Raw genomic sequence first — 24,917 nt, forward strand, 5'->3', positions numbered from 1 at the left:
GTTCGAGACTCGATCCAGCACACAATTTTAATCTGCCAGGAAGTTTCATATCAGCGCACGCTCCGTTGCAGAGTGAAAATCTCATTCTTGTAATTCTTCTTCATTTTCACTCAGGATAGCAATCTCATCAGCCAATCGCATCATTGATATCCTTTGACCTTGAATTTTAATTCAACTTCTCAACATTTCTTTTGTTTCCATCATTGCTTCTTCGATGTACAGATTGCTCAGAAGGGCGAAAGACTACATCCCTGTCTTACATCCGTTTTAATCCGAGCATTCCGTTCTTGGTCGTCCACTCTTATTATTCCCTCTTGGTTCTTCTACATATTGTATATTATCCTTCACAAACAGACAGATAAAAGCGGTAGCGGACTTCAGTGCCTCATAGACCAGCAACATGAACGAAATAGCTATCAACTGCACATCTGAATCTTCCTTCTAAATCATCTACCTGTTACTGAAAACCGTATCAAAATCCCTATAGTAGTTCTTGAGAGAAAGGAGGCAGTAGACTTCACTTAACAATATGTTCTAGTATACATGATATTTTTGGTAACATCGAAAGATCTGTGACACTGTTCGGGAAAGACGCGGTTGTGTATATTTGCTGTAAGTCTACAATACTGTAGTGAAATTGAGCAACACCTCGAGACGATCCACAGTTGGTGTTATTTTCTTCATTCTAAAGAATGGTTTGATGCTGTTCTCCATGCTAGAGTAATCCTGTGCGATCCTCTTCATCTCCGAATACCTACCGCAACCTGCATTCTTCGGCATCTGTTAACTGTATTCATCTCTTGGTCTTCCTCTAAAATTTTTACCGACCACACTTCCCTCCAATACTAAATTGATGATCCAAATCTATTCAGCACCTCCTCATTAGTTCCGTGTTTTAATCTTCTAATCTTTAACATTCTTCTGTAGCACCACATTTAAAAAGCTTTAATGTTTATCGTCAGTGCGTCACTTCCATGCATGGCTACATTACAGACATATACCATCAGAAAGGAATCGCTAAGACTAAAGCCTTTATTCGACGTTAACAAATTTCTCTTCTTGCCATTACCAGCCTACGTATTACATCCTCTCTACTTTGCGCAATCGTCAGTTATTTGGCTGCCCAAATAGCAAAACGTATCTACTACTTTAAGTGTCTCGCTTCCTAATCTAATACCCGCAGCATCACCTAATTTAATTCAACTACATTCTATTATCATTGTTTTGCTTTTGTTGACGTTCATTTTATATCCTAGCTTTAAGACAGTATCCATTCCGTTCAACTGCTCTTCCAAGTTCTTTGCTGTCTCTGACAGATTTTCTGCCTCATCAGGGAAACTCAACATTTTTATTTCTTCTTCCTGAACTTCAATTTCTACTCCAAAATTGTCTTTGAGTTCCTTTAATGCTTGTTCAATGTACTTATTGAATAACACGATGGACAGGCTATAATCCTGTCACACTCCCCTCTCCACCACTGCTACCCCTTCATACGTACACCTCGTCTCTTATAACTACCGTCTGGTTTCTACACTAGTTGTAGATAGCCCTTCACTACCTATATATTACCTCTGCTACCTTTAGAATTTCAGAGAAGGGTATTCCAGTCATCTTTGTCAAAAGCTTTTTCTAAGGCTACAAATGCAATAACCGTACGTTTGTCTTTCCTTAAATTATCATCTAAGACAAGTTCGCATGTTGCGACATTTGTCCGGTATTCAAACTGATCTTGCCCGAGATCGGCTTCTACCAGTTTTTCCATTCTTCTATAAAGAAATCGTGTTAGTATTTTGCAACCATTACTAGTTTAACTGATAGTTGGGTAACTTTCACACATATTAACAGCTGCTTTCTTTGGAATTTGAATTAATGTATTCTTCTTGAAAACTAAGGGTATTTAACTTCTCTCATACATCTCGGACACCAGATGGAAGAGTTTTCTCATGACTGACTCTCTCAGGGCTATCAATAGTTCTGAGGAATGTCATCTACACCCGGAGCCTTGTTTCGACTTAGGTCTCTCAGATGTCTATCAAATTCTTCTCGACTTATCATATCCCCATCTCATCTTCATCTACGTCCACTTCGTTTTCTGTAATATTGCCTTCAAGTTCTTCTACATTCAATAGACCCCCTATACACTCCTTCCAATTTTCAACTTTCTCTTCTTTGCTTAAGACTGGTTTACCATTTGAGCTCTTGGTATTCATACAGCTGCTTCCCTCTTCAGCAAAGGTCTATTTAATTTTCCTGTAGGTGGTATCTATCTTTCCTCTAGTGAAAATGCTTCTAAATACCTACATTTCGCCACTAGCCATTCCCGCTTAACACCTTGTATTTCCTGTCAATCTCATTTTAAACATTTTATTCCCTTTTGCCTGCTTCATTTGCTGCAGTTTTAAATTTTCGACTTTCATCAGTTAAATTCAATATTTCTTGGGTTATACATGGATTTCTACCAGTCCTTATCTTTTTACTTATTTGATCCTCTGCTGACTTCACTATTTCACCTCTTAAAGCTACCCATTCGTTTTCTACTACATTTCTTTTCACTCATCTAGTCATGTTGCCTACTGCTCGCTCTGAAACTCTCCACAACCTCTGCTTCTTTCAACGTTTCCACATACAAATTACTCAATTTCGTAACTTTTTGGAATTTCGTCGGTTTTAATCTAGAGTTCATAACCAATAAATTGTGATCAGAGTCGACATCTGCCCCTGGAAATGTCTTACAATGAAAAAATTTCAGAATGAACTGTTGCGTGATATATTCCGAAAGAAGGCACAACACGCAGTCCCACATCGCATTGCTTACAGCACTTACGCGAATGTTTCCCTCTTTATTTCTTGTTGCACATTATGCATCTCCCTACTGGCCCGTGTTCGGTTACTGACGATTCAACGGAGCTTGGAAACTGCCGTTCCGTAATGGTCGTTCCTCACCCGATTAACGACCTCCAGATGCTTTTCTTTCCCGCTTCTACGTGTCTAAGTCTCTCGAATGAAGCTGAGATGACACTCGGTGACTGAATTACTCTTTCCGGTATACGGCTTGTAAATGATATGGGTATTTAGCGCGCACATGTCCAAGTGGTGAAAAAAGATTTTGTTGAACAATTTCAGTGGTTATGTACACATTCCGCTGAGCTAAGTAGCGTTTGTATTTGTCCATTGAAACCGTAGATTCATTCTAATCCAGCTCCCATTTTGCTCTAAATTTTTCGGTATTAGTTCTGCTGTCCATATCCACAGCTCATTTCACTGTAACTGCTTGATTGTGTGTCTTCACATATTACACCAACCATTGTCGAATACCGTCTACATGCGATGTGGCCCTCATCAATCTGGACTAACATGGGACGTCGAGTGTGTATTAAGAGTAGCAGTTTGACTTGTTTCATTGATTAGAGAATGTAACAGAAATTTTTCTCCCAAAACACAGTGTTAACATACAGCTTAATGTTATTCATTCTTATGGCAGCTAAATTTAACAGACTAAGTGACAAAGCTGGTTCTTTAAAAAAAACCTGCTGTCGCTGCAGTTATATCACACACGTTCTGTCTATATGTTATTGGTAGCTTAATATTACTACATCACAACGGTATATTTCAAAGAAAATGAGTCTTATTTATAGTACATCACTGCTTGTGATGCATATAAATTACGAAAACGTCAGTCAGTCAGTTTTGCAAAATGTTAGTTTATTTCATTAACTAATTTTCTAACCCATTCAGCCTCATCTTCAGATGCTGTATGTGGAAATCACATGTTTATTTCTAGTGTGTGATACTGGGTACGCTGTGGAAACAAACTTGTAAGTACCAAGAGCACCACTGGAAGATGAGACTGGAAAAGTTAGTAAACTAATTAATTAATGGAATAAATTAACATTTCAAAAAACTGTATGATTGCAGTTTTCTGTATTTATATTCAGTACATAGTCAAATGATCTGCAACATCTGTAACGGATAAGCTTGATTTTTCAGGAAACTTTACAAAGAACAGTTGTTATGTAGCCAACAGTGATTTCTATCCCTACTCCAAGCACTTCACGTGAGTTCGCAGACTATAGATGTAGACGTGGAAGATGGAAGGCTCTACAAGTGGAATTAGAGAAAAAGCATGGAGGTATTAGCTATTATCAGCATTCTGTGGAAGTTTTTTAAAAATGAACTTGAGCAAAATTGAGTATTTCAAGCTTTATTCGTAGCCATTGTGAGTATATTCGCTGCAGATACATTCAAATATCAACATTTATGAAGCAGCAGACCATTTCTCCGGGTCAAGTCTTCAGCGGCAGGTGACCTGGCCACGGGATGCAGGTCAAGCGAATGTAAGACCACCACCTGGAACATGGAAGTGTTAGATTCAGACTGTATATCAGTGAAACAATCATTAAATTGTTGTCTAGTTTCCTAAGTTTATTATTGGTGTTTCTCGTCGCTATTTCTCATAGTTTACCATACCATTTGACAATGGTTAAGCGATATATATCTGCTCTTTTATATCAGAAATATAAATGAAAGAACTTAGTCACACAATACGAATGTGAAACATATAATAATCAAAGTTAGTTAAACACTGTAGACTTAAGCGAAACTCTGAGATGCAAATCTTTTGTGTGCTACAATTCTAATTTTAATTCTCTTTCTAAGATCTGTATCATTATTTCAGTTTAACGTAAATTGTCTGGTAAGATCTAAGACTGGTACTGGCGACATTAATGATGTAAGGACAAATAAGATAAATGCTAGGTTGGAATGAATATTGACATAAAATCGGAAATATTTAGCATGCACGGAAAGATTACGCATAACTTTTTTCCACTTGCTGTTGTCGGATCGAGAGAGAGAGATATTGGTTGGAAATCAGGCCTTCTAAACTATATTATGTAGCTATGTGTGAACTGCAGAATACTTAACGTTGCTTCTCTGACTAAGAAACAAGTGAACTCATGAACAACACACTTTAATTCTAGTATCGAGTATAGGGTAAAGAGGCCGGCCGCGGTGGTCTAGCGGTTCTAGGCGCGCAGTCCGGAATCGCGCGACTGCTACAGTCGCAGGTTCGAATCCTGCCTCGGGCATGGATGTGTGTGATGTCCTTAGGTTAGTTAGATTTAAGTAGTTCTAAGTTCTAGGGGACTGATGACCACAGCAGTTAAGTCACATAGTGGTCAGAGCCATTTTTATAGGGTAAAGACATATGCACAGACGGGACCAAATGAAGTCTCAAACGTCCCCTTAGAAAAATTAATGAATTACTGTGCTGATAAACCTCTACGTTATTTGATTTTCAAACAGATGAGCAAAACTGAACGTACTCAGACATTACTCTCTTTACTTATACTGATCAACACTAAACTGACACACAATATTTTTAGCGCAACGCAATCTGACTTTCAAAAATCCCTACAAAAGAATGGCCCTGACTAACAATAACCTATATCTTTCATGAATCACTTACCTCACAAAAATCTTCGTTACTCGAACTACTGCAATAAAGCGAGAGCCACTACTGCTAGTTAAATAAAAGATTCTAACTACTGAAGACACTAACTACTGATAGGCATAGTTAGCAAATGAAAGATTTTGATAGAGAACAAAAAATGTATTTACGTATTTAGCTCAATAATATTCAAAGGTCTGATGGACGCACGTGTAGTTCTTCCGCTCTCAAAACTCCGCGATCTCTCTACCCACATCCACCACTGCTGGTGGCTCACCTCCAACTGCACAACGCTACGCGCTGTTAACAGCCAACTGCCGAACACTACAATAGCGAATATTACAACAATGCCAACCAGCCACAGACTTCACACAGCACAGCCAGTGATTTTCATACAGAGCGCTACATGGTGTTACCAACATAAATACCTAGACAACCTATTTACAAGTCATAATGCTGAATAATGAAGCGATTGTAATGCCGGCCTTAAGTGGTGTTCTACATTAAGTGAATTCCAATCGCTAATGAGGACAACTATCAGCTGTAGAATGGAATGACGACAGTGAAACCGAAACCGAGTTTTCAGCTTATCGCAAGCGGTCGTCTGAGCATTTGGCTATCCGCGCACAACCCTCCGCGGACCCAAACTTCCATATGCCGTCAACCATGAATGCATGTCCAAAAAAACTTTGCATCGTAATCGGAATAACACAGGCACTGCAATGTCGTATGAACTGGTGTTGGGTACTCACCGCTGGAGGGCGGACAATACTTGAGCGTGCAGATCCAGGCGCCGCCACTGGAACACGTGCACCAGTTGCAGCCGTCGTACTTGCGGGAGCCCGGCGTGCAGGCTGCAACACACCACACAGCGCTGCTGTCACACCTCGCCGCCACTTGGCAACTCACAGCAGCTCATGTAACCTAATAGACGGCTCGCGTACTAAACGTGCCGTAATGTTGATGCACCCGTTCCCCGGCATTCACTACACGATCTATTCTTTCGTGTCAGTCCACTTACATGAGATACTTACAGAAACTTCCCAATAACTACACTACTGGCCATTAAAATTGTTACACCAAAAAGGAATGCAGATGATAAACTTGTATTCATTGGACAAATATATTATACTAGAACCGACCTGTGATTACATTTGCAGGCAGTTTGGGTGCAAAGATCCTGAGAAATCAGAACCTAGAACAACCACCTCTGGCCGTAATAACGGCCTTGATACGCCTGGGCATTGAGTCAAACACATCTTGGATGGCGTGTACAGGTACAGGTGCCCATGCAGCTTCAACACGATACCACAGTTCGTTAAGAGTAGTGACTGGCGTATTGTGACGAGCCAGTTGCTCGGCCACCATTGACCAGACGTTTTCAGTTGGTGAGAGATCTGGAGAACGTGCTGGCCAGGGCAGCAGTCGAACATTTTCTGTATACAGACAGGCCCGTACAGGACCTGCAACATGCGGTCGTGCATTACCCTGCTGAAATGTAGGGTTTCGCAGGGACCGAATGAAGGGTAGAGCCATGGGTCGTAACACATCTGAAATGAAACGTCCACTGTTCAAAGTGCCGTCAGTACGAACAAGAGGTGACCGAGACTTGTAACCAATGGCATCCCATACCATCACGCCGGGTGATACGCCGGTATGGCGATGACGAATGCACGCTTACAATGTGCGTTCACCGCTATGTCGCCAAACACGGATGCGACCATCAGGATGCTGTAAACAGGACCTGGATTCATCCGAAAAAATGTCGTTTTGCCATTCGTGCACCCAGGTTCGTCTTTGAGTACACCATCGCAGGCGCTCCTGTCTGTGATGCAGCGTCAAGGGTAACCTCAGCCATGGTCTCCGAGCTGATAGTCCATGCTGCTGCAAACGTCGTCGAACTATTCGTGCAGATGGTTGTTGTCTTGCAAACGTCCCCATCTGTTGACGCAGGGATCGAGACGTGACAGCACGATACGTTACAGCCATGCGGATAAGATTCCTGTCATCTCGACAGCTAGTGATACGAGGCCGTTGGGATCCAGCACGGCGTTCCGTATTACCCTCCTGAACCCACCGATTCCATATTCTGCTAACAGTCTTTGGATCTCGACCAACGCGAACACCAATGTCGCGATACGATAAACCGCAGTCGATATAGGCCACAATCCGACCTTTATCAAAGTCGGAAACGTGATGGTACGGATTTCTCCTCCTTACACGAGGCATCACAACAACGTTTCACCAGGCAACGCCGGTCAACTGCTGTTTCGAAACTTTCCTCATATCAGCACGTTGTATGTCTCGCGACCGGCGCCAACCGTGTGTGAGTGCTCTGAAAAGCTAATCATTTGCATATCACAGAATCTTCTTCCTGTCGGTTAATTTTCGCGTCTCTAGCACGCCATCTTCGTGGTATATCAATTGTACTCGCCAGTAGAGTATGTAAACTTACTGGGCATAGCAGCGACCGCAATAGACCATGATAAATATTAATTAAACTCTTTTGTTCACCTACGAGTAAAGGTGCTTTTATATGGTCCGGATGATCCACCCGAGGTCTACAGTAGCGTGAGTGAGTGCCCGGGGTAGAAAGGGTACTAGACAGAGTGTAGGCTTTCGCCCCTATGTCGTAAATAAAACGGAGGGTGAAAACTGCGATTAAAATTCAAGGTGAAAGGTTATCAGTGATAAGATTCGCTGAGGACATTGCTATCCTCAGAGAAAGTGAAGGAAAATTACGAGACCTGTTGAATGGAACGAACAGTCTAATGAATACAGAAGATGGGTTGACAGTTAAGTAAGAGAGATGAAAGTAATATGAAATGGAAGAAATGATAACAGCGAGAAACTTAATACCAATTTGCTGATCACTAAGGAATTCTGCTGTAAATTAACCCGTGTTGGACGCAGCAAGCAGGACATAAAAAGTAGGCTATCACTGGCGTTCCCGGCCAGAAGAAGTAACTAGTCTCAAACATAGAACTTAATTTGAGGAAGAAATTTCTGAGAATGTACGTTTGGAGCAGAGCGTTGTATGGTAATAAAACATCTTCTTTGTCAGAACTGGAACATAAGAGGATCGAAGCATTTGAGATGCGGTGCCACAGAAGAAAATTAGGTGGATTGATAAGGAATGACAAAATCCTATGCAGAATAGGTGATGAAAAAAATATGTGAAAAAACGCTGGAAAAAAGGCGGGATATGACGATAGAACATTTGTTAAGACGTCAGGGAATAACTTCCAATGTACTAGAGGTGGCTATGAATGGTAAATTGCAGAGGGAGCCAGAGACTGGAATATATCCAGCAAATAATTGAGGATTTAGGCTGCAACTGATATTTTGAGCCGGCCGAGGTGGCCGAGCGATTCTAGGCGCTACAGTCTGGAACCGCGCGACCGCTACGGACGCAGGTTCGAATCCTGTCTCGGGCATGGGTGTGTGTGATGTCCTTAGGTTAGTTAGGTTTAAGTAGGTCTAAGTTCTAGGAGACTGTTGATCATAGTGCTCAGAGCCATTTGAACCATTTTTTTTTTTTTTTGCTTCTTTGAGATGAAAAGGTTGGCACAAAAGAGGAATACGTTGCAAGCCACGTCAAACGTGTCAGAATACTGACACTGTGCCACATAATGTTTTATAGCAATAGCTACACTCCACAAAAGATCTTTTGTTTTCGACATTCCATTCTCCGTATCGTACATCAGATTTTAAATTGGAAATGGAATAAGTTGACAAACTGCCTTTTGACTTCTGTCTCTGGTTCTTCGGCCGACGTTCATCACTCTGCGGCCGCGAGCTTGGCTCCAGTTCACCACCGGCAATGGAGGGTGAAGCTTTCACAATGCCAGCCACTCGTGCTGGCGAAACGTCAGTAAAATCAAGATGAACGTCGGTCGGAGAACCCGAGACAGTAGCCAATAGGCAGTTTGTCAACAAGTGGCCATTACAGCCTCCGATCGTTAGCAGTTTGTCAACAAAATAATACGGAGTAGCCCCTTTTTTCTTGACTTAAAAAAACGTAGTGCCGAAGTGACCTTGAGTCTGCTGTAGCAGTATACAATGTAGCTAACCACGGTAACGTAACTCGTTCGCTGGCTGGAGTTGACAAAAAACAATTGTACACGCAAGGAAAATGCATGATCCTCTACTGAGGGTTTGTGTGAGTAGAATGTGCACAAGTTAAGAAAAGGTAGAAATACGACTGATCTGTGGAGAATGTAGTTTCGCCAAATGTAGGAGGAGTGTCCAATAACTAATAAAGTACAATTTTTTTAAATGAAGGTTGGTTTTCTTCAGCATTCTAATAAACAATATTACTGCCCTCTTTTATGGTTACAAAGCGCCATCTTTACATAATGTCCGTTCAGTACTACGAGCTTACGCCGCCTTACTGTGAAAGCCTGTAGGTTTCACGGTTCTAGTCTACTGGTCAACGTCGAAAGCACTGTCTTGCCACATCAGTAGCCTGCGAAGAGCATCCTTCATTGGGCCGAACAGATGGAAGTCGGAAGATGCGAGATTCGGGCTGTATGGTGGAAGACTCCAAACAGTCCAGCGTAGTTTTGTGAGCTTTTCTCGGATGCGCAGACATGTGTGAGGCCTTACGTTGTCATGGAGAAGGAGAAGTTCGTCTGCATTTCTGTGGCTACGAACACGCTGAAGTCGTTTCTTCAGTTTCCTAGTGGAAGCACGACACATTTCAGATTTGAGCGTTGCACCATGAGGAAGGACTGAAAACAGAATTATCCCTTCACAGTCCCAGAAGACTGTCGCCCCGACTTTACCAGCTGAGGGAGGGGCTTTGAACTCTTTCTTCGGAGGGGAGATTGTGTGGTTCCACCCCATGGATTAGCATTTTGTTTCCGTTTTCAAGGGATGAACCCATGTTTCATCGCCTGCGACGATTTTCTCCATGTGTCTTCTAACGCACAAGGAATTCCACCCAGATGGTCCTTGTGTTCTTCTGTTAAGAGGCGCGGAACTCATCGGGCACACACCTTCGTGGTGTCAGCACTACCAACATAGAAGTCCCAGTTGAGAGGCGAGGTATCTGATTATGATCCGTCGATCATCTCGAATGCGAGTGTTCACACGTTCTAATATTGCAGGAGTCACAACTGTATTGCGACCGGCCACGGTGTGGACGATCTGGCAGGTTTGGGCGACCTTGTTGCCATGATGACGGACGCCTCGCCCAACAAGTCATCGCGGTTTTTATCACTGCCAGGACTCCACAGACATACTGAAAGCGCCTGTGTACAGCTACGACGCTCTGGTTTTCCACCAAAAGAAAATCAGTGGCAGCTCTCTGCCTGGAACGCAGCTCCGGTACATACGCCATTTTGAGGCTACGAATAGCGCCACCACCTATCGGAACTTCATAGTAGCTGAAGCGTAAATATTCCACGATGTCCCACATTCCGAATACTGACAGAAAAAGAAATGTGTTCCACTGGTTACTGAACGCCTCTCGTAAGTTAGCAAAACATTGCTGCATTTACTGTTCTGTTAATGTGCACTGTCCATAGATTAGTAGCCCTTCCACTTACTTTTCGTTACTGCACGCTGTACTCAGACGAACTTTCAACTGAAGGCGGTTGACCGAACCACCAGTGTACATTTTCCTTGTACTTCTATTTGTTTACTCTGAGCTCCAGCAAGTGTATGAGCATCGTTACCCCCAGTTGCCATCACTGTGAGCTGGCACAGGACATTCAAAGACAGCTTTGTGTTAGTTTGTGACCTTCTAAAGAAACATTTCCTTATAGAAAAGTTGCAAGAAAGATTTCGTGAGCGAATGGCCAGACCTGCTTGCGTGGGAGGTACAACCATATGGGGATGGGGGTAAAAGATCTTTTGGATAGGGTGGATAGCAATGTGCGACTGTTTGCTGATGGTGCTGTGGTGTACGGGAAGGTGTCGTCGTTGAGTGACTGTAGGAAGATACAAGATGACTTGGACAGGATTTGTGATTGGTGTAAAGAATGGCAGCTGACTCTAAATATAGATAAATGTAAATTAATGCAGATGAATAGGAAAAAGAATCCCGTAATATTTGAATACTCCATTAGTAGTGCAGCGATGGTACAATCACGTCGATTAAATATTTGGGCGTAACACTGCAGAGCGATATGAAGTGGGACAAGCATGTAATGACAGTTGTGGAGAAGGTGGATAGTTGTCTTCGGTTCATTGGTAGAATTTTGGGAAGATGTGATTCATCTGTAAAGGAGACCGTTTATAAAACACTAATACGACCTATTCTTGAGTAGCGATCGAGCGTTTGGGATCCCTATCAGTTCGGATTGAGGGAGGACATAGAAGCAATTAAGAGGCGGGCAGCTAGATTTGTTACTGGTAGGTTTGATCATCACGCGAGTGTTACGGAAATGCTTCAGGAATTCGGGTGGGAGTCTCTAGAGGAAAGAAGGCGTTCTTTTCGTGAATCGCTACTGAGGAAATTTAGAGAACCAGCATTTGAGGCTGACTGCAGTACAGTTTTACTGCCGCCAACTTATATTTCACGGAAAGACCACAAAGATAAGATAAGAGAGATTAGGGCTCGTACAGAGGCATATAGGCAGTCATTTTTCCCTCGTTCTGTTAGGGAGTGGAACAGGGAGAGAAGATGCTAGGTTTGGTACAAGGTACTCTCCGTCACGCACCGTATGGTGGGTTGCGGAGTGTGTATGTAGATGTAGATGTAGATCTTTGACACTGTAGGTTTTAGTTATTGAACGTGTATGTAGATGTAGATGTAGATCTTTGACACTGTAGGTTTTAGTTATTGAAAATAGATGACACAAGATTTAAGTAGGAATGTTTTGTTTGTTAGCTAAGCACTCAAGAGAGCAGGGAGGTGGAGCACAGTCGTGTGGCATCTGCATTATTCTCCATACATCTGCATTATTCTCCATACCACACAAAGGCAAGTCTTGCAGCAAGGGCGGAAGGGCAGCTGAAGATAACCTTGCTTGTGAGGGGCTTTGTGGAAGGATCGCTTGTTCCAAGCGGTGGTCGACAACAGCTCCGACCACTCATTGAAGTTAAACCATGCGGATTCTCCGCAGCCCAAAGGTGTTTGTGGAGGGACTGACGAAATCACTCCTTGTAAACACTGCCTCATCTGCTAATAGGGCGGTTGGCAGAAATCCCAGACCCATGATGGCCCGGGCGGTAAACCAGCTACAGAACGGTCCCACCAGATGCAAGTGTACGCGTCGTAAGTCATACAGACAGTGGCAGCTGCTCCATACCGTCGTCTGTCTAATTCCTCGCCAACTGTCTGGAGCTGACGCCACGGTCATTTTCAAAAATCTTTTACCTCACCTACAAGTGGGAGTACCTTAAAATGCATTTCTGCCCACATTCTGTCCTTATCACCCTGTTTTTGTCCCTTAACCTATCTTTCGTTCAGTTTGTCCATATTTAGCAAACACTCCCTTATATATGGTACTGAAAAACGTTCTGTAACAACTCACTTCCCTGGCTAAATACCGAATGCCAAAGCCCAGTTGACTAAGAGCTCTGTTCAAACACTACTCACCTAAAGCCTGTTCGCAGACCAGGGCAGCAATCAGCAGCACCAGGAAGACGGCCAGTAGTTTCGCCATGTCGCGCTGTGCGAATGATTCTTCAGCCGTCCCCTGTCGCCGTCTTATATACGCGGGACTGCGACCCAGCACGCTACATATTGCACGCAGGGAAATACACAAAACAAGTGCATGGGGCATGTGTGCTTCCCCGCTGGCGTGGAGAATACAGATGCAGCAATTCGTCACGAGCGGCACCGTTTCCTCGTGTTATCACGCAGGCTGAACGTCAACAAGAGCAAACTGCCATTCAGATCGCATCACGACATCCTTCTCTAAGGCGTTCTCGTGTGCCAGTTCTGTGCACGATCAAACGCTTGCTATACCTGCCTACAAACAAGCATAGTGTGAACACTAAGACCGAAACGGCGGACGCCCTAAGCTCCCGATTTCGATGAGTGTCGGCGTACAAATAAGGGGCCACTAGAAAGTAAAAGCTATTGAAGATCTTGCGTTACTAAACTTCCGTTTTAGAAAATACTACAGAGTTCGGACGTCATAGCGTAGGATCATTTTGTTGGCTCTGCTCTGCCATTTAGAGAACAAAACAGGAGCTTGCTAAGTATCGGCCGGTGACTACATTCAGTATTTCGTAGCCGATTAAAAACAGCTAGTTCTTTGCAGGATGTAATGGAGAAATCAAAACGTAATTTTGTGAGTATGTATATGTACTAGTGGCCATTAAAATTGCTACACAAAGAAGAAATTCAGATGATAAACGGGTATTAATTGGACAAATATATTATAGTAGAAGTGACATATGATTACATTTTCAGGCAATTTGGCTGCATAGACCCTGAGAAATCAGTACTCAGAACAACCACCTCTGGCCGCAATAACGGCCTTGATACGCGTACGCATTGAGTCAAACAGAGCTTGGATGGCGTGTACAGGTACAGCTGCCCATGCAGCTTCAACACGATACCACAGTTCATCAATACTAGTGACTGGCGTATTGTGACGAGCCAGTTGCTCGGCCACAATTGACCAGACGTTTTTAGTTGGTGAGAGATCTGTAGAATGCGCTGGCCAGGGCAGCAGTCGAACATTTTCGGTATCCAGAGAGGCCCGGTTGTGCATTATCCTGCTGAAATGTAAGGTTTCTTAGGGATCAAATGAAGGGTACAGCCACGGGTCGTAACACATCTGAAATGTAACGTCCACTGTTCAAAGTGCCGTGAATGCGAACAAGAGGTGACCGAGACGTGTAACCGATGGCACCCCATACCATCACGCCGGGTAATAGTCCAGTATGGCAATGACGAATACACGCTTCCAATGTGCGTTCACCTCGATGTCGCCAAACACGGATGCAGAGAAGATGCCTGTCATCTCGACTGCTAGTGATACGAGGCCTTTAGGATCCAGTACGACGTTCCGTATTACCCTCCTGAACCCACCGATTCCATATTCTCCTAACAGTCATTGTATCTCGACCAACGCGAGCAGCAGTGTCGCGATACGATAAACCGCAATCGCGATAGGCTACAATCCGACCTTTATCAAAGTCGGTAACGTGATGGAACGCATTTCTCCTCCTTACACGAGGCATCACAACAACGTTTCCCAGCCAACGCCGGTCAACTGCTGTTTGTGTATGAGAAATGGGTTGGAAACTTTCCTCATGTCTGCACGTTGTTGGTGTCGCCAACCTTGTGCGAATGCTCTGAAATGCTAATCATTTGTATATCACAGCATCGTCTTCCTGTTGGTTAAATTTCGCGCCTGTAGCACGTCATCTTCGTGGTGTAGGAATTTTAATGGCAAGTAGTGTATATATACAGGGTGTCCCGTTTATCTTGACCACCCTAAATAACTGTCTGTCCAGATGCACATTACAAAATGTTTCAAGCATATGTCCTTTAGCCGTCAGGGTGACATCAATCAGCATGTTTGGCTTCGGTGTAGCTTTGTTTTTTACAAAGATATGAACAGTGGTATGATTTTTTAAAGTGCACCGTGTATTTTTTATTCGGTAATTCATTTCCTCTCCCAAAGAGCTATTCAAAAACGTATCACAGAGTACCACTCACTGAATCACAACCCTTTTTATTACATAACACAACAATGACGTTGCGTTCCCAGCACTTAGTGCCGGTACTCGGGGTGATGGAACATATCTACGTGCTGACGTTGACAGAGGGTCAGTGTAAACATAAGTAGAATGCACACTCGTCATTCTGTCAACCATTGTCAGTTGGAGAGTTGTGTGAGTAGAATGTACACCAACTAAGAGAAAGTAGAATGTAAGTTAGCAGAACAGTAATTGCAACACCGTTTTCTTATGTATGGGTACATTTGGTACAGTAGTTTAGTTCTTTTAAACACTGGTGTGTAGAGTAGGCATACCTTAAAGGCTGTCCTTCCTAGAATCTCTATCGACATATTGTTGTGGTTGCGGTCTTCAGTCCATAGGCTGGTTTGGTGCAGCTCTCCATGCTATTCTATCCTGTGCAAGCTTCTTCGTCTCCCAGTACCTACTGCAACCTACATCCTTCTGAATCTGCTTAGTGTATTCATCTCTTGATCTCCCTCTACGGTTTTTACCCTCCATGCTGCCCTCCAATACTAAATTTGTGATCCCTTGATGCCTCAGAACAAGTCCTACCAAGCGATCCCGTCTTCTAGTCAAGTTATGCCGCAAACTCCTCTTCTCCTCAATTCTATTCAATACCTCCTCATAAGTTATGTGATCTACCCATCTAATCTTCAACATTCTTCTGTAGAACCACATTTCGAAAGCTTCTATTCTCTTCTTGTCTAAACTTTCTATCGCCCAAGTCTCACTTCCATACATGGCTACACTTGTAAGTACGATGTTTAGGTTATTATGTTGATAACGCCACGTAGCGCTCCATATGAAAATCACTGACTGTGCTGTGTGAAGTCTGTGGCTGGTTGGCATTGGTGGAATAGTCGCTATTGTAGTGTTGGGCAGTTGGATGTGAACAGCGCGTAGCCTTACGCAGTTGGAGGTGAGCCGGCAGCAGTGGTGGATATGGGGAGAGAGATAACAGAATTTTAAGAGCGGACGATCTGGACGTGTGTCCCCCACAAAGAGTAAATTTGTAATACTGGATTCATGAACTGATATATATATATATATATATATGTCTTTTGAACACTATTAAGGCAAATACATTGTTTATTCTCTATCAAAATCTTTCATTTGATGACTATGCCTATGCCTTCAGTAGTTAGAATCTTTTATTTAGCTGGCAGTATTGGCGCTCGCTGCTTTGCAGTAGTTCGAGTAACGAAGATTTTTGTGAGGCAAGTGATTCATGAAAGGCATAGGTTAATGTTAGTCAGGGCCATCCTTTTGTAGGGATTTTTGAAAGTCAGATTGCGTTGTGCTAAAAATATTGTGTGTCAGTTTAGTGTTGATCAGAATAAGTAAAGAGAGTAATGTCTGAGTACGTTCAGTTTTGCTCAGCTGTTTGAAAAGCAAATAACGTAAGGGTTTTATCAGCACAATCATTCATAAATTTTTCTAAGGGGACGTTTCACATTCCATACAAATACTTTCAGAAACGACTTGATGAAACTTAAATCTATACTCGATGTTAACAAATTTCTCTTCTTCAGTAAAGCTTTCCTTGCCATTACCAGTCATAACATTTCTTTTATTGTTGTTGTTGTTGTTGTTGTTGTTGTTGAAAGTAGGCGAAATGCTGTGCAGGCACTGGAACCGTACATACAACGATATCCTGACAAGAACCCACCTTCCCGACGGATGTTTTCTCGTCTTGTTGTGATGTTTCAGGAAACGGGAAGTTTCAACCCACGGCAACGCAATTGTCGCACAGACGACGCTGCCGAAGTTACTGTTCTCGCTTCCGTTGCTATGAATCCACATGTGGGCATTCCTAAAACCAGTGTTCATCGTATTCTCACACGTCGTCACCGGATTTATCCTTACCATGTACACCTACATCAAGAACTGCGTGGGAATGATTTCCAGAAAGGTGTACAGTTTTCTCAGTGGGCACAGCAGCAAATCCTCGCCAACCCGAACTTCTTCTCCGATGTTCTATTTACAGATGAATGTTTCTTCTCAAACAAAGGACAGGTAAATACAAGGAACATGCATTTTTTGCCAGCGGCAATCCACGATGCTTAGACAGGTGGAACATCAGCGTCAATGGAGAGTTAACGTCTGGTGTGGGATGCTTGGTACTACAGTTATTGGCCGTATTTCATCAATGGTAGTCTAAACGGCACAGAGAATGCCAAATTCCTGAGACGAATTCTTCCTCCTCTTCTGGATGAAGTGCCGCTAAGAACCAGAATGCTTATAGGGTATCAACACGATGGATGTCCAGCAAGTAATGCCTTTCGTACACGTCGTGTTCTGAACCGAAAGTATCCTGCCAGATAGTTGGTCGAGGAGGAATAGTTACTTCGCCTGCTAGGTCTCCTGGTTAAAATCATCTGGACTTTTTTCTTTGGGGGTGCATTAAAGATGTTGTTTATCGCGATATTCCAACAACTCCAGAGGACATGCAGAAACATATCGTGATTACTTTTAATTCTCTTCGGCAGGCAACACTGGAAGCCGTAAATAATTACCAAGCGATGTGGCACAGTGGTAGCACACTGGACTCACACTCGGGAGGACGACGGTTCAATCGAGCGTTCAACCATCCTGCTTTAGGTTTCCCGTGATTTCCCTAAATCGCTCCAGGCAAATGCTGGGATAGTTCTTTTCAAAGGGCACGGCCGACTTCCTTCCCTAATCCGATGAGAGCGATGACCTCGCTGTTTGGCCTCTTCCCCCAAAACAACCCAACCAACCGTAAATAATTCTGTCATTCAACATGTGCACCAGTGTATCGGTGTCCAGGGTCACCACTCAGAGCACCTTTGAATGTTCTGCTCCTGGGCAATGCTACAGGAGAGTCAAAGTCAATTTTGTGTATTGTTTTTACTTGGTTTTCATTTGTTTTCTGACAAATCCAGCAGGTGGACGAGTGATCCCTGGTTCAAAGTGAATGTTGTGTTATGTAATTAATAACGTTGTATATCTATCAATGGTACACTGTGACACATTTTTGAATAGGTCTTTAGGAGAGAAAATGAATTGCCGAATAAAAAATGCAGGGGCCATTTAAAAATGTCATACCGTCGTTCATATCTTAGTAAAAAAAAACAAAGCTACAACAAAGGCAGTCATGCTGATTAATGTCCTCCTGACGGCTAAAGAACATTTGCTTGAATCATTTTGTAATTTGCAACTGGACAAATGATTCTATTCTCTTTTCGTCTGCTTGCCTAAGCTTCTAGCTATTGCATCCATTGAGCAGTATTGGTATAGCTATAACCTTATAGAAATTTATTACAGTATCACTCTGGGCTTTCTTCCCCAGCGTTCTGCGTATAGTTCCACCGTAATAGTTGGGTAGGTGTAACTCATTTCGTATTTCATTATTTACGCCATATGTGATACCACACCCGAAGTACTTAAATGTATTAACTTGCTCAACGACCTGATTTTTAATTTAGATCTTAAGTCGCATAAGATAGTATCCTAGAAAATGCCAGAAAGTAGTGTGTTAACGTAACCATTTTTAGCTTTAGCATGTTTTATTGTCTATACCCAAGATTTTGTTACATCATCGCTACACATACAGCGATTCAGCTGCCCCTACCTAGAGATTTTATGCGAAAAGCATAGTCTTCAAATACCATACGCAACATTTTCATATTCTCTCGTTCACTAGGTGCAAACTATTAGTCCTACAAAAAAAGTAAACAGAACTATCTTGTAGGAAATTTAAGGTAGTTAAATGTTGTACGGGGAATATGTTTTCGTTAGAGACAGCAGTTTACGGATTATTCAAGAAAAACCAACGAAAGTAACCTTCACACGCGTATTTCTTGAAAGACACGAAAATTGTTTCCTGCAAATAAGTTCTGTCTATTTTTTATGTGGGATAAATAGGTCGAGAGAATATGGATATTTCACGCGTGCTTTCTGGAGTTGCACGTTGCAAAAACCCGGGTAGCTGAACCATCTTCTATATTAAAAAGTGCAGTTGAAAGGGAACATCCTCGTCTAACTTCTGACTTTATTTCCGCTATGTTATACTCACTGCCCATTTCTTTTATTTGCATTTTGTTATTCATATATAAATCTTATATAGTTATTATAACATGAGATGGGATCTCTCTGTTTCTTGCCATTTTCCATACTTTTTATTTCGATTTACTTGACGAAATCCCGTTTCATAGTCAATGGAGGCAAGAAAAGTTGGTAAAATGATCATGGTATTATCTATTAGTTGTTTCACAGTGAAGATACGGTCCGTGAATTATCTTCTTTTGCGAGTACCATGTTGGACCGCTGATAAAATAGTCCCAAGGACTGGCAACAGTCGTTTCTTTACAGTCCTAGCGTACAGTATATAACTTGTATTTAGAAGGCTAATACCTCCATGGTTGTGACAGCCACATCTGTTTTCTTTCTTACCACAGAAAATGCCTAGGGTGTAATCCTTTCTTCAGGTATATAACCACTTCGGAGAACATATTCATTAAATCGAGTATTCTTATTTTTGCAATATGTGGTGATTACCTTGTCAGTTCTGCACTGAGTTCTGAACTTTAAGTTTTCTTACTATCAGTGAGAAGATTCATTGTTCTCCTATTGGTTCGCAACTACTTTCGTGAATATAAATTCACTTCTTCATGTGCCAGACGACTGACATACAGAAGACCCAAAAGCACTTAAGCCTTTTGTTAACCTACGTAGGGTAGACTATGCGACAAATTTCTTAATTACATTATGAATACAAAAAGAAAGTCCATGGACTTTTCTAGCTAGAAGCCGTCCCTCAGTAAAACGTATATGTTTCCTGCCCTCATGATGATCGTAGCGCAAATTAGCAGCTGTCAAAAAACTTGACATACTTACTTATTTAACTTCAATGGGAGACGCTCTAACAGTGACGTCGTTCGTCACGGGGACGTTTTCTTATGAATTTCGAGAGCTTACGTGCCAAGAAAAATAAGGGTACATGTTACTACCTCCAACGTACGTCACGCAAAATAGCCACGACGAAAACTTCAGATAAATTTGAGGTGGAATTTCCTATAGTCGTTCTTCCCATCCGCCATTAGTGTATAAAACAGGGCTTTATCGGCTCACGTAATAACTGCTGTCAGAGGATATCACGACCTTAGGGCAAGGACACGGCAAGGGGACAAAAACCGCTTCGCTTAGAGCTATGCATTGCTGCAAGATGTAACTCAAAGAAAGTGCAATCCAAAAGGTCGCTGAACCGTCTGTGCCTCTGACTTCGACCCCCTACTCAGCTCCACATCAAACGGGCCCGCACTAGCTCCTGTTAATCACACTACACATACATAATTTACTTCCGTCTGTTGCGAAATACGACGTATTAGCCAGTGTTCTCCAAGCGGTCGAGAATTGTTTACGTTTAGCTGACGTTTGCGGTCCTTCCTATTCCTTGAAGCGTCTATTAGCGTTATAGATACACAGTTCAAAATAACGGTGTGATAGATTACTTCTCTTGCCATCTCCTGGACACCTGGCAGTTCATTAACACCGTCGTTCGCGTGTGTCATTCAGATATGGCGGTGATAGGCGACATGCTTCAGTACCACATGCGAGTTACACCGGTACCAGAGGATGTAATGGAGACGTGGACACATTAACGGGGATACCCTTTCGAATTTTTTCTAAGTTATTGGTTAGATTTTCGTGTTTCAATTTGTTTAGCCGTATAACACGGGTATTGTAGTATAACTTGGAGCACATACTTCTAACTCAACATTACATCTAAGAGAGGAAAAGAATTTTACGGATGCTCCCATCGAGTCCATTAACGTGCCCCGGGTACGGGTCATTTTTACGTACCTAAGGAGGCACGTTTACGAATATCACAGAACATAAAAGGCTTAATCAAAAACCACCTATTCTTTATTTCCTTTTGATTAGTTGCGTAGTTTCAAGCAGTAAATATAAAGGAGTTTTCATACTCTGCATGAGGCTGGTGGAGGTCATAACATTACGAACTGGATGAGATATTCGTTAAGACGGGAGTACCTCCAAACGGACACCTTGGAAGGGCGTTTGTGAGAGGAGGTTAAGAAGGGGGAGAAATTACGCGGACCCAAAGAGGATCACAGGGGACCAGGGGGAGGTGCCTTTGAGGAAAACTCTAATGATGACATCAGAAAAGGCCTCTCCACATTATTGTTCGTCCTTGTTCTTAGCCGGCCGGTGTGGCCTAGCAGTTCTAGACGCTTCAGTCTGGAGCAGCGCGACCACTACGGTCGCAGGTTCGAATCCTGCCTCGGGCATGGATGTGTTTGATGTCCTTAGGTTAGTTGGGTTTAAGTAGTTCTAAGTTCTAGGGGACTGATGACCTCAGATGCTAAGTCCCATAGTGCTCAGAACCATTTGAACCTTGTTTTTAACAATTTCTTGCCTTTATATCTCCTTGTTCTCACAAAATTCATTTTTCTGCTTGAGATTCATTACGTTCAAATAGCTGCATTAGTAACTTCTACAATTTACTCTCATATACCTTCATACTTCTAGATTTCGTTCCCAACTGGTGTCCACTTATTGATTCGTTGACTGGGTTATCAGTTAGGATGGTAGTGCAAAATAGTGCGTAAACGTGTTCTAATAGAACGGCGTATCTGTGCCTCATCGTCTTGTTTGAATAAGCTTCGAAGCTGCAGTGGTAACTTTCACGCGTTCATATCACACAAATGTAGCTTATAAAGTAAAATACGCTTCTCTAAACGAACATACACTTATCTATTCCCAGATCTTAAAGGTATGCTCCCTAAACAAAATTTACTCACCTTGCACAAAAAGAAAAATACGTTCTTCGTGCTAAGACGTTTACGCAACTGCTACCGTGAAGTTTGTGAGAGCCCTCAGTAGATGGCAGAACTGCGAGTAATCTTCCATTCCTGGCAGCGCTGTAGCGAGGAAGGTTCCCGAGAAAAGGGGTCGCAGAACGTTTCATGGAAAGTCTTGAGTACGTAGGAAGTAAATACCCAAATTATCCATTAGTTATAGGTGGAGACTTTAATCCAGCATTCACTGACTGCGAAAATTACACGTTTATCACAGGGGGCAGAGGCAAAGATTCGTATGAAGTTATCCTAGGAGCGCTCTCAACATACAACCTTGAGCAATTGAAACTGTGTGCCCGACCGAGACTCGAACTCGGGACCTTTGCCTTTCGCGGGCAAGTCCTCTACCAACTGAGCTACCGAAGCACGACTCACGACCGGTACTCACAGCTTTACTTCTGCCAGTATCCGTCTCCTACCTTCCAAACTTCAAAGGTCCCGAGTTCGAGTCTCGGTCGGGCACACAGTTTTAATCTGCCAGGAAGTTTCATATCAGCGCACACTCCGCTGCAGAGTGAAAATCTCATTCTTGAGCAATTGGTTAGAAAACCAACTCGAGATGGGAACATATCAGATATCTTGGCGGCAAACATATGTGATCTTTTTGACGAAATTAATCTAAAGGAAGGTATTAGCGACCGTAATGTCGTTGAAAAAAAAAGCGTAGAGTTTTCTTGTTTGGGAAGGCAAATAAAAGTGCCATTAACAAATATCTTCATAGTCAGCTCCAAGCATTCACCGCGGGACACATAGACATTGAGCATCTTTGGTCGGAAGTTAAAGGTATTGTCCATCATGTGCTAGAGAAGTATGTGCCTAGCAAAGGTATAGGGGAGGGATAGGACCAACCTTGGTACAACAAATATATTAGGAAGTTGCTGAGAAAGCAGAGAATTTTGCTCAATAGTTTTAAACGTAGTCACTGCCCCGCTGACAAACAGAAATTATGCGAAATATAAGCAGTTGTCAGAAGGACAATGAGAGAATTTTAACGAATTTTAAAGCAATATTTCATCTGCACATTCTAAAAATAACCCCAAAAAATTTTGGTCGTGTGTAAAATCTATGAACGCTACAAATAATTCAATACCTTCTCTTGCTGACCTTCTCTTGCTGACAGTACGGGTAATGTAACTGATGATTATAAACAGAATGCCGAAATTATAAACCTAGCTTTCAAAAACTCGTTTAAGACAGAGGACTGCAGCATCATTTCCCTTTCAATTATCGAACAAACGAAAGGATGGCTGACATAGTGTTTAGTGTATCTGGGATTGTAAAACAGTTAAGATCCTTAGACGCCAGAAAGGCATCTGGCCCAGACGGTATCCCCGGAAGATTTTATGTTGACAATGCTAGAAATATAGCACCATTCTTATCCGTCATCTATCAGAGATCGTTGGAACGGCGGAAAGTTCCAAGGGGCCTGGAAGAGGGCCCACGTCATAGGAATCTATAAAAAGGGTAGAAAATCGGATGCACGTAATTACCGGCCAATTTCACTGACATCGATTTGTTGTAGAATCAGGGAAAATATTTTGTGTTCAGACACAATGACCTTTCTAGACTCTGAGAAGCTCATCTGCAGAAACCAGCACGGTTTTAGGAAACAGCGGTCATGCGAGACACAGCTGGCCCTCTTTCTGTATGATATACAACAGTCTCTAGATACCGGCTCCCAGGTTGATGCCGTATTTCTCGACTTTCGAAAGGCTTTCGACTCAGTTTCGCACTGTCGCTTGCTACAAAAAGTGCACGATTACGGTCTACCCAATGACATATCCGGTTGGATAGAAAGTTTTCTTACAGACAGGGAGCAGTATGTTGTCCTGAACGAGGTAACTTCAACAGAAACAAGATCAACTTCAGGTGTGACCCAGGGCAGCGTAATAGGTCCTTGCTTTTTTACAATTTACATAATGATCTGGTTGATGGTATTGACAGCGGCCTTAGACTGTTTGCCGATGATGCTGTAGTCTACAGGAAAGTAGTATCACACGACAGTTGTGAATAAATCAATGAGTATTTGCAGAAAATATATGCGTGGTGTAATGACTGGCAGTTATCTCTCAATATTAGTAAGTGTAACCTACTGCGTAAAACAAGGCGAAAATCCCCATTAACGTTGTTGTTGTTGTTGTTGTTGTTGTTGTTGTTGTGGCCTTCAGTCCTGAGACTGGTTTGATGCAGCTCTCCATGCTACTCTATCCTGTGCAAGCTTCTTCATCTCCCAGTACCTACTGCAACCTACATCCTTCTGAATCTTCATAGTGTATTCAACTCTTGGCCTCCCTCTACGATTTTTACCCTCCACACTGCCCTCCAATGCTAAATTGGTGATCCCTTGATGCCTCAGAACATGACCTACCAACCGGTCCCTTCTTTTTGTCAAGTTGTGCCACAAACTTCTCTTCTCCCCAATCCTATTCAATACCTCCTCATTAGTTATGTGATCTACCCATCTAATCTTCAGTATTCTTCTGTAGCACCACATTTCGAAAGCTTCTATTCTCTTCTTGTCCAAACTATTTTTCCTCCATGTTTCACTTCCACACATGGCTACACTCCATACAAATACTTTCAGAAACGACTTCCTGACACTTAAATCTATACTCGATGTTAACAAATTTCTCTTCTTCAGAAACGCTTTCCTTGCCATTGCCAATCTACCTTTTATATCCTCTCTACTTCGACCATCATCAGTTATTTTGCTTCCCAAATAGCAAAACTCCTTTACTACTTTAAGTGTCTCATTTCCTAATCTAATTCCCTCAGCATCACCCGACTTAATTCGACTACATTCCATTATCCTCGTTTTGCTTTTGTTGATGTTCGTCTTATATCCTCCTTTGAAGTCACTGTCCATTCCATTCAACTGCTCTTCCAAGTCCTTTGCTGTCTCTGACAGAATTACAATGTCATCGAGGAACCTCAATGTTTTTATTTCTTCTCTATGGATTTTAATACCTACTCCG

The 24,917-nt window shown here is 42.5% G+C and overlaps 1 protein-coding gene across 1 annotated transcript in view; it reads right to left on the reverse strand.

The window, feature by feature from the left end:
• Positions 1-4,185: 4,185 nt before the first annotated feature.
• The window catches only part of LOC126284822 (serine protease inhibitor 3), a 35,798-nt gene continuing 15,066 nt past the window's right edge, over positions 4,186-24,917 (reverse strand). Inside the window, exon 3 of the mRNA XM_049984033.1 lies at positions 4,186-4,347. Within this exon, the coding sequence (XP_049839990.1) occupies positions 4,325-4,347 (23 nt within the window). The 3' untranslated portion in view covers positions 4,186-4,324. The remainder of the gene's footprint in view (positions 4,348-24,917) is intronic.

Source organism: Schistocerca gregaria, chromosome 8 (assembly GCF_023897955.1).
Source record: "Schistocerca gregaria isolate iqSchGreg1 chromosome 8, iqSchGreg1.2, whole genome shotgun sequence".
In the NCBI taxonomy this organism is placed as follows: Eukaryota; Metazoa; Arthropoda; class Insecta; order Orthoptera; family Acrididae; genus Schistocerca; species Schistocerca gregaria.